General features: G+C 43.2%; 1 protein-coding gene across 1 annotated transcript; it reads left to right on the plus strand.

The window, feature by feature from the left end:
• Positions 1-998: 998 nt before the first annotated feature.
• On the plus strand, positions 999-16817 carry HNRNPU (heterogeneous nuclear ribonucleoprotein U). The gene is made up of 14 exons (XM_040351065.1): positions 999-1709; positions 4942-5038; positions 5119-5192; positions 6260-6399; positions 6484-6583; positions 7558-7670; positions 9519-9782; positions 9884-10003; positions 11626-11751; positions 12432-12600; positions 14085-14363; positions 14490-14689; positions 14786-14860; positions 15160-16817. The coding sequence occupies exons 1-14, from the start codon at positions 1166-1168 to the stop codon at positions 15211-15213; spliced, it is 2355 nt and encodes a 784-aa protein (XP_040206999.1). The 5' UTR covers positions 999-1165; the 3' UTR covers positions 15214-16817.
• The last annotated feature ends 250 nt before the right edge of the window (positions 16818-17067 follow it).

Consider the following 17067-nt stretch of genomic DNA (forward strand, 5'->3'; position numbering starts at 1 on the left):
AGGCAATGGGTGATGTGACTAAATAATTTGTCCTTATTATATCGAAAATAACAAAAATATGTTTTTTTACCTTAATATCTACCTTACATCACATTGCTATTTGCCTAGCGTACTTGTTTGTAGCCTAAATACTGAAATTTGCACCTAAAAATGTAATTTAGTAACTTTTGTGAAATGCCAGTAAAAAACGTGGCTGCACCAGTAAATTTTGGGTGTTGTGCCAGTAAATTTCAATCTGGTAGGTTGGCAACACTGGACAAGAGGTGGATTACACCTGCAGGCACATTTATTGTCTTTCCCCAAATTTCTAATCTTCAATCACATCTGTCCCTCAGATAGCATGTTCCAGATTTTTCCTGCTCTCCACCCCAGAAAACATTCTCTCCATAGACGGTAAAGCAGACAAGGCTCCTCCCACAGCTTTGTCAGCTCTACATGGAAGAATCAGCTCATACCGTAATTACGGCCACTATAATGGATTGGTCCCCTCGTGTTCTAGCCGTGGCCAGCCCTCCGCTGGGGTGAATACGGTAGTGGGCGTACCGGTCGGCGCAGAGCCACGATTGATCCCAGTCACCGCCCCCCTGAGCGTGGCTGCGGGCTATTTTATGTAGAAGGTGGTGTAAAATATAACGTTGTGTAAGAGAAGAGGGGGGGGCTCTGCTCTATAGCGAAGGTGTATAAGGCGGGGCTCTAAGGGAGGGGGAGTCCGCCTTTCTTCTGCATGCCTGAGGGAAGGGAATTGCGGGCTGACTATAGGGTGAGGCTGGCTCTCCAGTGCGCATGCGATAATAAACCCCTCCTTGCAGAAGGCGGAGCGGGTACAACCTTAGAAAGCCCCTATAATCCAGAGCTCCCGCTAAGACCCTCCCCGCGCATGGGGGCGGAGCCAGTATATATAGTCCCCGCTATAAGCCCCTCCCCGTTCAGAGTAAAACCTTGGCGAGGCCTATAGTCTTCAGCTTATGTTGAGCCCCTCCCCGTTCAGGAGGCGGAGTTGATAGAACCTTGGAGATCTCGGCAGTGTAGCGCTCATTCTCTGCTTACCTCCCCCAGAGGGCATCGCGCTCCGTCCTTGTTTGCGCCGCCATTTTGAAGGAGCAGTGCAGACGGAACGTCCCCGCACTCGGTTTTTCCCCTCAGAGATCCTTCTCCAGCCGGCAACATGAGCTCCCCAGTGAACGTGAAGAAGCTCAAGGTGTCCGAGTTGAAGGAAGAGCTGAAGAAGAGGCGGCTGAGTGATAAGGGGCTGAAGGCCGATCTGATGGAGAGGCTGCAGGCCGCCTTGGATGACGAGACTGAGACCGGCGGAGGGGTGGCCGCCGGGGCGAAGGATGAAGCCGGCGATGCCGCAGAAGGAGCGGACACGGAGGCCGCCACCGGGGAGGAGGAAGAAGAAGAGGACGAGGAAGGGATGGAGGTAGGCGGAGAGAATGGCGGTGAAGATGATGAGGAGGAAGAGGCTGAGGAGGCCGCTGCCGCCGTCGCACAGGATGACGAGAATGGAGACGACCAGGGCTTCCAGGAGGGAGAGGAGGAAGATGAGGATGAAGGCATCCCTGTGGGTGAGGAGGATGATGAAGAGGGCTCCAGTGAGAGCGGCCGAGCCAAAGATCAAAGCAAACAAGATGACGAGAGCGTGCCGAGCGGGCCCCGGCCCCTCATGGCCATCAAGGTGGACGAGGCGGGAGCGGCAGGCAGAAGCGGCGGTAAGTTGGTGTGATTGGGCTACTCTCGGGTGGCCTTCCGTACAGCGTATAAGGCAGCCTATGGGGGGGGCCTTCCGTACAGCGTATAAGGCAGCCTATGGGGGGGGCCTTCCGTACAGCGTATAAGGCAGCCTATGGGGGGCCTTCCGTACAGCGTAGAAGGCAGCCTATAGGGGGGGGGCTTCCGTACAGCGTAGAAGGCAGCCTATAGGGGGGGCTTCCGTACAGCGTAGAAGGCAGCCTATGGGGGGGGCCTTCCGTACAGAGTGTATAAGGCAGCCTATGGGGGGGGCCTTCCGTACAGCAATAGTCAATGGGAATGGGTCGGCTTTCATACAGTCTGTGCAGGGCAGTCTAAGGATGGTCTTTCATACAGTATATGGATGGTGGTCTGTGCAGGGATATTCTATTGATATTGTGATTTGGCCTTCCGTACAGGGCCAGTCGATGTATGGCCTTCCGTACAGGACTAGTCTATTGGCTTTCCGTACAGTATGTTGGTCTGTGCTGGGATATTCCCAGGCCTTTCTGTACAGGGTCAGTCTGGATGGCCTTCCGTACAGCGATTGTCTGTGATTTGGCCTTCCGTACAGTCAGTGCAGGGGGGTAGTCTGGGCGGCCTTCCGTACAGAAGGCGCAAGAATACCAATGCCTAATGTAGCGTTGTATACTGTGTGTTGGGGGGACTTCCTATATAGTGGGTTCAGTGATAGCGGCGCCAGCGGCTAGCTTTTCCGTTTAGCGCGTTAGAGGGCCGCAGGTCACGTAGTCCTCGAGGCTGTATTGTGTCGGCGGGATTCTGATTTGGGTGACGTCACTTCCGGTCGGGGAGGCGCCTGCAGCTTGTTGGCGGCCCATTGCTGTGATGCTCCGGCTGGCAGGCCCCGCACCTGCTGCCCCTTTTCTTTAGGACAGAAGAGTCCATTATGCATTTGGCGTCTCATTGTTTAGCTGTTTGGGGCGGGGGATCTGCAGCAGCAGCTCCATCTTGGGATGTTTATCAGGTATCTCCTCAGTGTTGGGTTGCTTTGTGATGGCCACATGTAGCGGTTCTGATCATGTTAGTTGCAGGGAATGACTGCTTATGTGATCACTTTTTTTAATAAGAAACCAAAACCACTCGCCTTCTATACAAGCAGTGATGAGCTTCTGCTGATTTCAGTGCTGTGTGGATAGACAATGACAGTTTTCTTTGTTTGTCAAACAATCCTGTGCATGTGTTGGACAATAACTTTTAAACATTTTTCCAGTTGGTAACTTTTGTCCTTTGTTCTATATTTGAATCGCTTGTGGTCACTTGGATCACAAATCGATACATGCGTGGCTCTTTGGAAGAGCGCAGTGTGTAATAGGAAATCCGTCTAATGGTGTTTTGGCTATAGGCCCATTTCACATGGAATACAAAGTATAAGGATCTTTATGTTGTCGTAAAATAGTGATGATCTTCAGTGTAGTCTGATGTATGAGGGTTTAGTCTATCATGTGGGTAAAAACAGAGCGCTATTTCTGGGAATACTTTCCACTTATGTTTTTGGGCAGTTGGTTTTGTTCCAATAAATGTGAAATTTCAGTAGTTTGAAGCATGGCATTGTTTGCACTTCCACATGTTTTCATCGTGTCATTATAAAGGCAATTACTTATTTTTCAAAAGTGGAAAATCCGCTTATCCGTCTCCTCCCATAAGTGATTTTTCTCTTCAGCAACCTGCAGAGCCATCCCTCAAGGGATAACGCGATGGTTAAGCTACCAGCAATAATTGCATGAACAATCTGACATGCTGGCTGTACCCAAGTTGATCAGGCTGCCCATACATGGTTTGAGTCTCGGACAATCCCTGCTGAACCAGCTGATATTTAAACCATCTATGGCCGGCTTAAAAGATTTTTTATTTTTTTTTGCCTAAAATTAATGTCTGCAAGGTAGACAGACAGAATAGAACAGAGAAGAAATAGAGCAACTTCTGAGCAAAAACAAACAATGAGGAAGAGAAAAGAGCAATGTCTGCAGGTAAAGGATGCTTATTATGGAAACATAATTTTTCCTTTACAACCCCTTTAAAGCAGTCATACGTTTATGGAAACTTACCAAAACAAATTTCTCCATGTAAAGCCATAATGTGCTAGTATGCATCACATACTAGCACATTATGAAAGACTTTCCTTGAAACCGAGCCCTCAGCAGCGCTGTCTTCCTTCCTGGTTTGCAGGCTGCTTGATTGGCCATGCCGCAATGTCACTCCTGCGTACAGCTCTGAAGAAACCACTTGGGTATGCCATTCTTTCAGAGCACATGCGCTAGATGTCACTGGCTGCTGCTCACTGGAAGATCTTCTAAACTAAATGTGGCCAGCTTAGTGTCTCATAGGCTCACTGAGATAGGAGTCAGTTCAGGCACCTGGTGGATCCAGACTTTGTCGCAATGACACTGTGCCTGAACTGATATCCATGTATGCAGAGAGAATACTTCAGACCGCAACTCTGCTGGAAATGAGTCACAGGAGTGCAAAACGAATTGCTCTCCTGTGACCCAAAGGAGAAGCCCAGCCAAATGAGCTTTGGCTGGACTTTTCCTTTAATGGAGCTTGGCAAATGCCCTGTGTGTGTGCTGAGCTTCTATTTTTGTTTTACAGGCACCCAGTGGGACCCCAGTTTGTACCTTCATTCAGCAGAGTCCCATGCCCCCCCCCCCAGCTCCGCTGATCCCTCTCTCCGATCCCTGCTTGCCTCCCATTGGTCCCATGCTGCTCGCCACTTTTGGCCTTTTCTGAAGTTTTAGAATAAGTTAGGTGGATACCTAAGGCCCCTTTCGCATGGGTGCCTCTGAAGCGGAATTGACTTGCTCAGTGGGGGATCTCTCCGCTGTTCCCTGCTGAGCAGGTGTATGACAGGTCTATCTCCACTATGCAGAGCAACATGGACCCAGGTCTCCTCTATATGTGGCAATCGGATAGAATTGGGCCGCCTGTCTGATGCAACCCAGATGGGGAATATGACTACCATCCATCTGTTTTTGGCACAGGATAGGAAGGTGGCGAGTGTCAGCGGACATGTGTCTGACATCCACCGCTCCTTACACTGGAGGGTCCAATTGGGTTTGCCTGAAAAACTGACAGGCGGCTCTGATCAGATGACGACTTGTATAATGTGCTGTAATGACTATGCTTTGCATAGGCATTAAATGCTGGCCATGTTTAACAAGTATTAATTTTTTTATTTTTTTTTCTTACTTTTAGAAGGCAAAGAAAAGGATAAGAAAAGAGGAGTGAAAAGGCCACGTGAGGATCATGGGCGTGGTTATTTCGAGTACATTGAAGAAAACAAATACAGCAGGTTAGTACAATTTAATTTTTTTGTTCTGGTTTCCCGTTTTGTGTCATTTCAAAATTTTATAATCAATTTTCTATCTATAGGTCCAAATCGCCACAGCCTCCGGTCGATGAGGAAGATGAAAAGGTGGATGACTCAAATGTTCTTCTTGACACATGTAAGCAGAATTATTTTCTATTTTCTGCATAGTGTCAATTTACTAAGCGGGAGCTTGTTGGTAAGGTGGCTTTACATGTAGCTAACTACAGGTTGTAGGAAAGGAATTTGCTCTATTCCCCCTTCAACAGTGATGCAGCAATCCCTCCTGCCGGGCCATTGTCTTGCGCAGGGGCGAATGGGAAGAAGGTGGTATCAATTGCCAGAGAATCCAGCAGGCAGGTTGTACCGAAGTTGATCGATCAACTCAGTACGTTCAGCCTGCCCATTAACTACTAGAACTGTGTATGGCTGGCCTAGGTCCCGCCCGATGACTCATGGCTGAGAACTGTTGACAAACTTTAAGACCTACTTGTAAAAGCAGCACACGTTTAACCCTTTTAATGCTCTAGATCAGGGATATGCAATTAGCGGACCTCCAGCTGTTGCCAAACTACAAGTCCCATCATGCCTCTGCCTCTGGGTGTCATGCTTGATGCTGCCAGAGTCTCGCTATGCCTCATGGGACTTGTAGTTTGGCAACAGCTGGAGGTCCGCTAATTGCATATCCCTGCTCTAGATGTTAACCCCTTCCCAGCCAGTGTCATTAGTACAGTGGCAACTTATAGTATCACTGTATTGATGTCAGATTACCCGCCATGCGGTCACAGTCCAGTTAGAAGGCGCTGATCATGCTATTCGTATATAAAAGAGAAAATCCCAGTGCGTCCTATATACCATAGTTTTGTAGACACTATAACTTTCATGCAAACCACAATATATGCTTATTAAGATTGTATATTTCCCAGACATGTAGCGGAATACATTTTCTTTAAAACTTATTAAGAAATTTGGTTACAATTTATATTAAACTTTCAGTCTCTTCGTTAAAAAAAACAATGGTGATTAAATGCCACCAAAAGAGCTCAGTGAGCTCAGCACATTTACGAGTTGGTCGCACAGTCGGCTATAGCAAAAATAGCCTGGTCATGAAGGGGGTAAAATCTTCAGGTGCTGAAGTGGATAAAAAAACGAAGGGTTAAAATGTAAACTTAAAACGTTTTCTCACAAGTTCTGTTTTCTCTTTAGATAACTGTGACCTACATTTCAAAATTTCCCGGGATCGCTTAAGTGCCTCTTCCCTCACTATGGAGAGTTTTGCCTTTTTGTGGGCAGGTGGCCGGGCTACATATGGTGTTTCTAAGGGCAAAGTGTGCTTTGAAATGAAGGTAAGTAGCGAGTTGATGATCAGAATGTGTTAAGTCTTCCCTTGATTTTAGCTCAAGTGACTTTGATTTTGCTCCTTTCCCCAGGTTACAGAAAAGATTCCAGTGAAGCATTTGTATGCTAAAGACCTTGAAGTTCATGAAGTGCGTGTTGGTTGGTCCCAGAGTTCATGTGGCTCTATATTGGGTAGGTTACAACTGTAACACTTGAGTTTTGATGAGGCTTCCTTAATTTATCTTTAAATACATGCAAAACCAAAATTTCTTATATCTTGATTGGAAGGTAATCTAATGTAATGAGTTTGGTTAAATGTATGTACACCCTTACAAAGAACTTATGAGTTCTGTTTAAAATATACCATTTTAGCAGCTTTGTCTTTTAAACCTTGCCCTTGTTCCAGTTTAGGCTTTTGCCATGACTGCTCCCCCAGGTTTCCATGCAGCATACCAATGGGGTACCACCCTTGCACATTGCGGCGTGTCAGAAAACGCAGCCCCATAGCCAAGGCACTACCCTGCTTCACCCCCCCCCCCCCCCCATATTTCGCCAAATTACTAGACTGGACATAGACTGCACTGTTCTCTTCCTATCAAGCAGCTGGTTTTCTGAAGTTGCAACTCAAATGCTTGTAAATGTTAGGCTTCCTCACAGCTTTAAAACACACAGTGAAAATACTCATTGCTTCTGCAGATGGGGAGCATTTTTCTCGCTCCCACTCATCCTATGATGGTTGACTGTTCAGGTGCCAAGGTTAACTTTTACATTCCCAAACTGGCGCTGAAAGGTGCTTGCAAGGCTTCAAGAAAGCCACTTAAATCCTTATGGTAAGCTTTTGCAAAGCTTTTAAATAACTCTGCCTTTCATACATTATGTTCTGGCTGACACTTGTGTTAAAGTGTAACTAATCTTCACTCCAGCTCTTCAGTGTTCTAGAGCTACCTCTGACCTGGGCGACCAGGTACTGATCACAGGCTGTTTTTCATTGGATGCATGCACAGGAGTTTATTCATCCCGGAACTGTCAAAATTGTACACTGAGCTGTGCGTGATCAAAAGCAGGCTGCATAGGTGTGAACTATGTCTGTTTGGATAAGTCGTTTTGTAAGCTTGCCTGTGTTTAAAAAAATATAAATAAATTGACAAACTTCATTTAACTTCTAGGTGAAGAAGAAAACTCTTATGGCTATTCCCTGAAAGGATCCAAATGTTCCAACAGTGAAGTAGAAGACTATGGCGAGAAGTATGATGAGAATGATGTAATCACTTGTTTGGCTGTAAGTTCTCAATCAATTGTCATGTGGGGTTTTTTATTTTATTCACATCAGCTAGAGAGGTTGGAAGGGCATATTTATCCACTTAAGACCTGGATCATTATGCAGGTAAAGGACCTGGCCAGTTTTTGCGATTCGGCACTGCGTCGTCTTAACTGACAGTTGTCCGATGTGGCTCCCAAACAAAATTGGCGTCCTTTGTTTTTTTTTTCTCCACAAATAGAGCTTTCTTTTGGTGGTATTTGATCACCTCTGCGGTTTTATTTTTTGTGCTATAAGCAAAAGTAGAGCGACAATTTTGAAAAATCAATATTTACTTTTTGCCATAATACCCCCAAAAAAGATATAAGAAAAAAATTCTCAGTTTAGGCCGATACGTATTCTTTTACATATTTTTGGTAAAAAAAAAGCGTTATCAATTGGTTTGCGCCAAATTTATAGCGTTTACAAAATAGGGGATAGTTTTATTGCATTTTTTTTTTCTTTGTGACTGCAGCATTATGGCGGACACATCAAACATTTTTGGGACCATTATCGTTTTCACAGCAACAAATGCTATAAAAATGCATTGTTTACTGTGAAAATGACAATTGCAGTTTGGGAGTTAACCACTAGGGGGCGCTGAAGGGGTTAAGTGTGACCTCATATGTGTTTCTAACTGTAGGGGGCTGGACTGGACGTGTGAAGTCATTGATCGCCTTTCCCTATAACGGAGAACAGACGATCAATTACAGCGCCACAGTGAAGAACGGGGAAGCTGTGTTTACACACGGCTCTCCCTGTTCTTCAGCTCCGGGGACCGATCGCGGGACTCCGGCGGCAATCGGGTCACAAAGCTTCGGACCGGGGCACGCGACCCATGGCTGGGCACATAAAGACGTACGTGCTTGTTCCCAGCCGTGCCATTCTGCCGACGTATATGTGCAGGAGGCGGTCCTTAAGTGGTTAAAGCTTGTTACTGCTTGGAGGAAGTAAACCCTCTTAAAGAGAAACCCTGCAAGACAAAGGCATAATGAGCTAGTATGTATAGCATACTAGCTCATGAATTACTTAACCTGAGAATGAAGCCCCCCGCAGCAGTACTCGGTCACGTCCTCCTTCGCCGCCATGATACCCAGAGTAGCGATGACATCACTTGCGCACAGGAGCTGCCACTAACGGCATGATGCCGTTGGTAGCGGCACGCTCCGTGCACCTGCTTGCTGTAGACATCGGTGCTGTCTGTCTTGGCTCTACAGGTAAGCCTTAATCTAGGCTTGCCTGTAGGTCAAAGTGGTCTGTAAAGGTTTACAACCACTTAAAAAATATTTAGCTAGTGTAATGCTCATAGTAGAGGCCGTTGCACACTTTACAGGTTGCCTATGGCAATATGTTTTAATTGTGGCAGGGTGCTGTTGAACTGTCCTAGGCCCCTTTCGCAACATGAATTTTTTTATTTTTTTCCATCCACCCGTTGATTGAAAAAACTAATCTATTTGCATCAGTGTTCAAAGCCCTATTTTTGTGCTGTGAAAAAAGTGGAGCCAAAAACTGATGCAGACTGGCATTGGTAGTGGATAAACGCAGCAGCTGATGGTCTGCATGTGTGAAAGGGGCCTTGTGTCCTAGGATTTCTATGGCGGCGCCAGTTTCCAGCTCAATTTTTTTTCCTGTTCCAGACAAACGGTGTCTTTTAATGGTCCTAACAGCAGGTGCACCTGCGATGTTCTAGTTGGGATACTTAACAGATACTTTTCTCTGCCTACATACTAAGACAACCCAGGGGATACTGCAGAACATTTTATAAATATTGCAGATGGCTTGTGTGGTGTGAATAGTCTTGGTAACGGGCCATTTATCTTATTTTTGCAGAATTTTGATGGTGATGAGTTGGAGCTGTCCTATGCAAAAAATGGCCAGGATCTTGGAGTGGCATTTAAAGTCGACAAAGAAGCTCTTGCAGATAAGAAGCTCTTCCCTCATGTCCTTTGTCACAATTGTGCTGTAGAATTCAACTTTGGCCAGCAGGCTGAGCCTTTCTTCCCAGCCCCTGAAGGATATACATTTATTCAGAATGTTGCATTGGAAGACCGTGAGAGAGGACCCCTGGGGCCAGAACAGAAAAAAGATTGTGAGGTGAGAATTTTAACTTTGCTGTTTTAATTTTGAACTGCCGGTTTTGATACGTTGCACAGCATAATGTTTGCTACATAATGACTAACAGATGTCTGTCTTAGGTAATCATGATGATTGGTTTGCCTGGAGCTGGAAAAACATCATGGGTAACCAAACATACAACAGAAAATCCTGGAAAGTATAATGTCCTTGGAACAAGTAACATCATGGAGAAAATGATGGTAAGAAAATTTCAGATTGAACAGCTTTGAATCCCTACTCAAAGCATTGAACATGTGTTGAGTAGGGATTCAAAGCTGTTCTATCATAGTTTTTGTTAAATTTTGTTTTTTGCCAACTTGCTGTGGCACTACTGTACAAGTTAACGGTCATTTGAAAAACTGTCTGCTAGTTTCATTGTGCAGGAAAACGGCTTTAGGGCCGGCTCACCCATAGAAACGCAGTCATGATTTGTTCCAAGTGCGTTTCTGCATGCATGTTTTTGGTGCGGCTTAATAGTCTTTTTTTAACCCCTTTTCTGCCAGTGACATTTACTCAATCACTGGTTATTTTTAGATCTGATGTTTGTATAAATGTCAACCTGTCCACCGCAATGTCTATTCTGTAGGAAATGGATACCAAGCGCCCTGAGGCGATTCAGTTCGCATGTGTTGCGCTATACAAGTTTTTCACTCACTCGCAGTCTTGCTAAAAATGGCAGATTGCTGCCATTACTAGTAAAACATAAAAATGGCATAAATCTATTCTATATTGTAGATACTATAACTTTTATTTTTGAGGTGATCAAATGCCACCAAAAGTAGTTTTGTGTGTGTAACTCAGTGTTTCTCAACTCCAGTCCTCAAGGCGCACCAACAGGTCATGTTTTCAGGCTTTCCATTACTTTGCACAGGTGATTTGATCAGTTTCACTGCCTTGGTAATTACCACAACCATTTCATCTGAGGGAAATCCTGAAAACATGACCTGTTGGGGCGCCTCGAGGACTGGAGTTGAGAAACACTGGTGTAACTTCACATGACTGCTCAAGTTAAAGCGAAGCAGTGCCATATCACAAATGGCCTGATTCAGGAAATGGGCAAATCCTTCCAGGGCTGAAGTTGTTAAAGGCATACCTTGAGTGATACTGTTGCCAGTGTGCTTATGTTGGCTCTTAACTGAACTGTCGTGCCATCAGAATGGCTGATGTCGCATCTGACTGAACACATGAGTGCAGTATGGTAACTGCAGATCTGAGGCTAAAGCCTCGTACGCGCGATACAATTGTTGGCAGGGGTTTGTCTGACACTGTTGTCCTATAATCTTTATTACGCTCCTTTTTGATTGTCCAATATTGGATGATGGGCTAGTAAATTTTCTGATGGTTGTCAGATTTTCTGATGGTCAGTACACAAATCGTCACACAAGTCGAAAGTACAAACATGCATTCTCGGAATCATTGCTCATAAACATGAAATTAGCAGAAGGGGCTCAAAGGGTGGCGCTCAAGCTAAAATTCCTCGTACGTCACTACATTCGTGGCACAAATTATGTACCGGTGGTATGCAAGACTATCATGGCATGTGCCCTTTTGTCACCAAGCGTTATGATTTTTGTCAAATCGGATTGTGCACGAGGCTTAAGATGGCAGCTTCCTTGGCTGTGTAGGTGAATTTAGTTCTTCGAAGTAAAGGTTCTATGTAGTGGCATGCTTAAAGAATTAAAATTCACAAAACAAGTTAGACTTAATAACTGAACAGGTAATTTGTCAAAGTCTTAGCTTTTTGTACATATATTTTAAATATCATGCTCTTTGGAACTATTTTGTGGAAAACTGACATTTCAATGGTAATCTTTGATTGTAGGTTGGTAATAATAAAAAGACAACTGACCCTTCCAAGCTAAATGCTTTGCTTCAGAGGGCTCCACAATGCCTTAGCAAGTTCATTGAAATTGCAGCTCGTAAGAAGAGAAACTACATTCTAGATCAAGTAAGTCTTGTAATTTTTATGCAAATGTTGAATTGCATTTATATTTTTGGTTCTTCCTCTGCTGTAATGACAGATGTTTCAGTGATTTTTACCCTGCTACTTGGTGTAGAGGCTTTACTTCTGTAACATTAGTGGTATCATTCATAGGAGTGGAATGACTGTAGGCTAGATTAGAAAGAAAGCTCCACTCTGGATGCTAAATGAAAATCTGTCATTAACTACCCACTGAATTTATGGATACCCTTTTGGGACCAAAATGTAAACTTGTGGGGGGCAATGTTGGCAAGTCTTTACATGAGATCCACATGTAATTTGTATATTTTTGTGGATTTGAATAAATCATTATCTGTTAAAGACAAGTTGTACCACAAATCAGCCAGCATACAAAAAGGCATTTAAAGAAGTTGAATATCTGCCTAGACCTCACAGGAACCGTAGTTAATGACGTTTTTGTATATCTGTATTAAAGGAGCAAACCAACAATCTTGACATTTTTAAACCCTGCAGAAATAGAGGGGAAAGGGTTAAGGGCAGGTGAGGGGTTCAAGCAGTCTATCCATGCAAATTGGATTTTGTTATATTTGGTTGGGCAACATCTGATCTTTAAGTCAACGCACTTACTCAGATAGGGACACACCTATGTTTGCATTCTACTCAAACTTCTTTTTCTTTCCTGATAGACCAATGTATCTGTGGCGGCTCAGAGGAGGAAAATGTGCCTGTTTGCAGGCTTTCAACGTAAAGCTGTTGTCGTGTGTCCAAGTGATGAGGTGTATAAAGAGAGGACGCAGAAAAAGGCTGAAGTGGAGGGAAAAGACCTTCCAGAGCACGCTTTACTTAAAATGAAAGGTAAGTTGAACCTAAACCTCAAGGGAAATTATGACACAAATGTATTGCATAGTTGGGACACACACACACAAACGCGCACACAAGTTCAACCTATGTCATGTCGATATTACCTTGCATGTATGTTGTGGTTCAGGTGTTTAATAGTTTTTTGAAACTATCGATACTCCCTGCTGAGACCACCACATCCTCGCTGCTCTTACAGTAAAAAACCCTCTATGTAGTTTAAGGTTAAACCTTTTCTTTGACCATGGGTCCTAGTAGATTGCCCCAAAGCCCCTCAGTGTATAGATTGCTTTTATATATATATTTGCCACCCAAATGCATTATTTTAAATTTTTCTACAATAAACCTCATTTGCCATGTAGTTGCCCACCCCATTAATTCAGATCTTATTGCCCTGCTTATTGAATTTTATATCATGGTTGTCATCCCCTTATGAAATTCTGACACACAACAAGAATACATATACAGATTACTTTTTTTATTTTATTTTTCTTAAATGGTTCTTTGATTTTTCTCATCTGTTCTGGGGTCAGGGATTTGGCTGTATTGTTGCCACTAAGTCACCATCAAAACCTTTGCATTCTTGGAAGATCAGCAGCTCCATATTTTCTTTAATACTTTGAACTTCAGCCTAGGCAGGATTTGGAATTCAAGATTTAATAATTAATATTTAATGGTTTGTGGTGGCACAAGGTCATCTAGAGCCCAGGATGAACATGCCAGATTTCCCCCCCTAATGAAGAGAACATTGTGTCAGCAAAAATCCCCTCCCCCTCAAACTAATGCTAATCTGCATGCTTGGCTCAAGTCCTCTCATTCCACATATGCTCCTAGCACAATAGTACCCCCCCACAAATAAAATTCACTTTAAAAAAAAAAATGCGCAAATTCTCTATCTCCTCAAATTTCATTCAACGGTTATCTCCTTGTGGTGGCACCAACCTCCACAGTGCCCAGGGGAGCTGGCCCTGGTGGATATGCAAGGTGGTTGCAACCACTCAAAGTGTGACTAGCCTCTGGGTGATGCACAACTTATGTAGGATTTGTTCTTTCCATGTATCTGCAACCATTTTGTCCTGTAAAGTCTTCAACACAGAACTTGCATGGAATCTGTCATTTTACAGCAGCACAAAGCGGGGAGTGTGGATCTGAATTCCCACTTGACAGCTAAGAGTGAAGAAATGAGCGCTGATTGGTGGGAAAGAACATGGCCCCCTTCATGCTAAATAAAACAAGCACTGCTGTGGCTGCCAATCAATGGTTATGTGCTGGAGCTCTTTTTTTTTTTTTTTTTTTTTTTTCCCTTGATCTGTTAGGGAAAAGCTTTCAGACAGGCAGCAGTGAGATCGCACATTAAACTTTGGCTAGAGACAAATGGACAATTACTGTAGGAGGATGTGCTTTGTTTACAACCAATTTAAACCAAATGGCATCAACATCTATCTTGTGTTCCAAGTTGAGCATTTTATTTTCTTTTGTAGGAAATCTTACCCTGCCAGAAGCTAGCGAGTGCTTTGATGAAATAACTTATGTAGAACTGCAAAAAGAAGAAGCTGAGAAACTTGTAGAGCTGTACAAAGAAGAAAGCAAGAAGGCTCTTCCTCCAGAGAAGAAGCAAAATGTTGGCGCTAAGAAAGTAAACAAGAACAAAAATAACAAGTCTAGAGGCGGCGGTATGCCCCATGGACATGGTGGGCACAGAGGTCGCGGTGGTGGAGGTGGAGGCTATAATATGCGTGGTGGAAACTTCCGTGGTGGAGGTATGTAACAATGTCTGATTTAAAAAGAAAAAAAAATATGGATTTTACATTGCTTTTTCATGGTGACACTGGTCACAGGGCCAAATTTAAGATAATGAATTTACTTTTTTTTTTTTTTTTCTTTAGCCCCAATGAACCGTGGATTCAACAGGAGGGGGGGTAACATGCCACAGCGTGGAGGTGGTGGAGGAGCAGCTGGATACCCATATCCTCGTGCACCCGTCTATCACAACAGGGGAGGAGGAGGTGGTGGTTATGGTAACCGTGGAAACTTTGGTCGCGGTGGTGGAGGAGCTGGAATGCCCAACCGTGGAAACTACAACCAGGTAACTTTCTAAAAAAAAAAAGCATTTTCTTTTAGTTAACCAGATTCTTTTTAGAATTGCAAAATTTAACTGCTGAATCTTTTCTCGAATCTACAGAATTTTAGAGGAAGGGGAGGCAATCGTGGCTTCAAAAACCATTCTCAGGGGTACAACCAGTGGCAGCAACCGGGTGTAAGTATCTCCCTATGTAGGTGAAGGGCATCACTCATTAGGAATGGTCTTCAGTTTACTGGAACTATTAACAGTGAGGCATCCAACATAAAACTTTTAGTTTCTTGTCATCCACATATTGTAGCATATTCAGGTCTTGATACTGGATTTCTTGGTATGTCATTTTTATTGGGCTCCTAGTTTTAATTTTTGGGATGACATTTTATTAAAATGTTACACATGACCTAAGCAATTCTTGTTGGCGTCTAAGCTTACAAGCTTGTTAACATGTTAATATTTACCCCTTTTTCTAATTGCAGCAATACTGGGGTCAAAAGCCATGGAGCCAGCAGTACCACCAAGGATATTATTGAATACCCAAATAAAAATGAACTGATACATATTTCTCTTCAAACCCTTCACAAGAAGTCGACTGTTTTCTTTAGGTTAACTTTTAAAACAAAACAAAAAAAAAAAAAAAACATTCCACAAGAGGAAGTGCCTGCGGGTTCTTTATTGGTTTTGTTAAACATTTATTTTTAGTTGCTTTTTTTGTACAATTTTTTTTTCTTTTATTGCGGTTTTTAAAGTAATAAGAACCTTAGCATTGTGCACGATAAAGAATGTCAGTATTTCAGGGTTCTCCATTGTTCTCTGTAATTAATTTTTTGTTTTTAATTTCTATGAAGTAAAGAGATCGATTTGTACTTGGTGTCATTATTTTTAGGAATAGAATCCCTTAACTGTAACCGTGCATGGAAAGGAAGTCAGGGATTTGCTGTTTAATTTGTGGCTCAGTTTTTGTAGTGGTGCTCAGATATTCAGCCATTCTTTATTTAACCTCCATCTTGCTAGTTTAGGGAGCAAACATCCTGGCTTGTTAGATCTTGGAAGGCTGTAAGGGGAATGCACTAAAATGGCTTTCTGAGGAAGTGAGGTTGGTGTGTTAGATATTTAATGTTTTACTTTACCTCTGGAAACCGCAGAGACTTCAACTTGTGAAGGTTTAAAATTTTCTCCATTTGTTAAAACACTTCGATTCTTCAAAGAATAGGCTAGATATGCCTGTTTCTTATTAAACTAAACTTGTTGTAAATCTAGCTGTCTGATGGGATCTGTATGAAGTTAGCTGTGTTTGTATCTCCCACTTACCCGTCCCTTGCAATTTTTTTATTTGAATAGTGTGCTTGTAGTTGCACCATCATTGTAAACTAAATATATTGTGAGTACATTTATTAGATAGCATTTCTTTCTTAAAATGTCAGTTCTTTATATTTTGCCTGCTAACCTCTAAAGAGGGTGAGCTGGAATACATCATAGCATTTTATTTGCAATAAACAAATGAATTTACACTGTCGTGTTTTTGGGATTGTCAAAAACGTTAAAACATAATCCCGTCCCCATACAACTGCCACGTTATTCTTCATTTTATGCATAGACTTGATTGCAATTAAAGAGATCAATGGATTGTGCTGATGTCCACACTCTTTCCACTCTAAAGTAGTGGATTGGGATCTTGTCCACTTACAGCAGCCTGGCCTTGGTCCGTATGCACATCTCAAAGGCCATGGCGTGGCACTCGCCTCAGATATACACCTGCTGCTTTATTTTGCTACCCAAGACTTGTTCAAGGCAGTTCAGCGGTGTCCCAACCCTGCGATGAGAAGCATGGTATAAAGTAACCCGTTACATGGAGGGAATGCCACCTATATCTCAGCTGAATGGTACAAAATGCTTTGGAGCACCTGACGTTCTGTGGCTTAATGCCCTTGAGGTAAAGTTTGACAAGCAGTCTCCCGTCTTTTAACTATGGATGGGAGCAACTCCTATGAACTGACTTTCTAAATAAAAAGTACATGCTTGATTTACTATTTAACTAACAAGTCTCTGGTAAGTTGTACATCTCCGCAAATCCCTTTTTATAAGAAGGGATCTTCCCTCCCCTTATCTAGTCTGAAATAAAGTACTCTTAATTCCACTGGTGCCTTACTTTAATTTTGTGTGACTGTCTCTGGAAAATGGCTGTTAGGGATTTTATACATTAAGTTGATTGCATTCAACAGCAAGCTTTTTTAAAAAAAACTTCTTGGATGTCTGGGGGCTAGTTCTGCTGGAGCTACTAAAGGTTTTTATAGCTGTAGTTGAAGGTAAAACAAACTGTCAGCAATGGCTCATCAATGAACATGAGCCTAAAGGATGGTACTCTGAAACTGAAATTGTCAAGTGTG

The sequence above is a fragment of the Rana temporaria genome, chromosome 4, assembly GCF_905171775.1.
Source record: "Rana temporaria chromosome 4, aRanTem1.1, whole genome shotgun sequence".
Lineage (NCBI taxonomy): Eukaryota > Metazoa > Chordata > Amphibia > Anura > Ranidae > Rana > Rana temporaria.

What these genes read in the sequence shown, in the direction of transcription:
- HNRNPU (XM_040351065.1), top strand. Translation starts at nt 1,166, where the DNA reads ATGAGCTCCCCAGTGAACGTGAAGAAGCTCAAGGTGTCCGAGTTGAAG. An exon ending in GAAACTACATTCTAGATCAA is followed by an intron (nt 11,752 to 12,431) that starts GTAAGTCTTGTA and finishes CTTTCCTGATAG; the next exon opens with ACCAATGTATCTGTGGCGGC. An exon ending in ACCGTGGAAACTACAACCAG is followed by an intron (nt 14,690 to 14,785) that starts GTAACTTTCTAA and finishes TCGAATCTACAG; the next exon opens with AATTTTAGAGGAAGGGGAGG.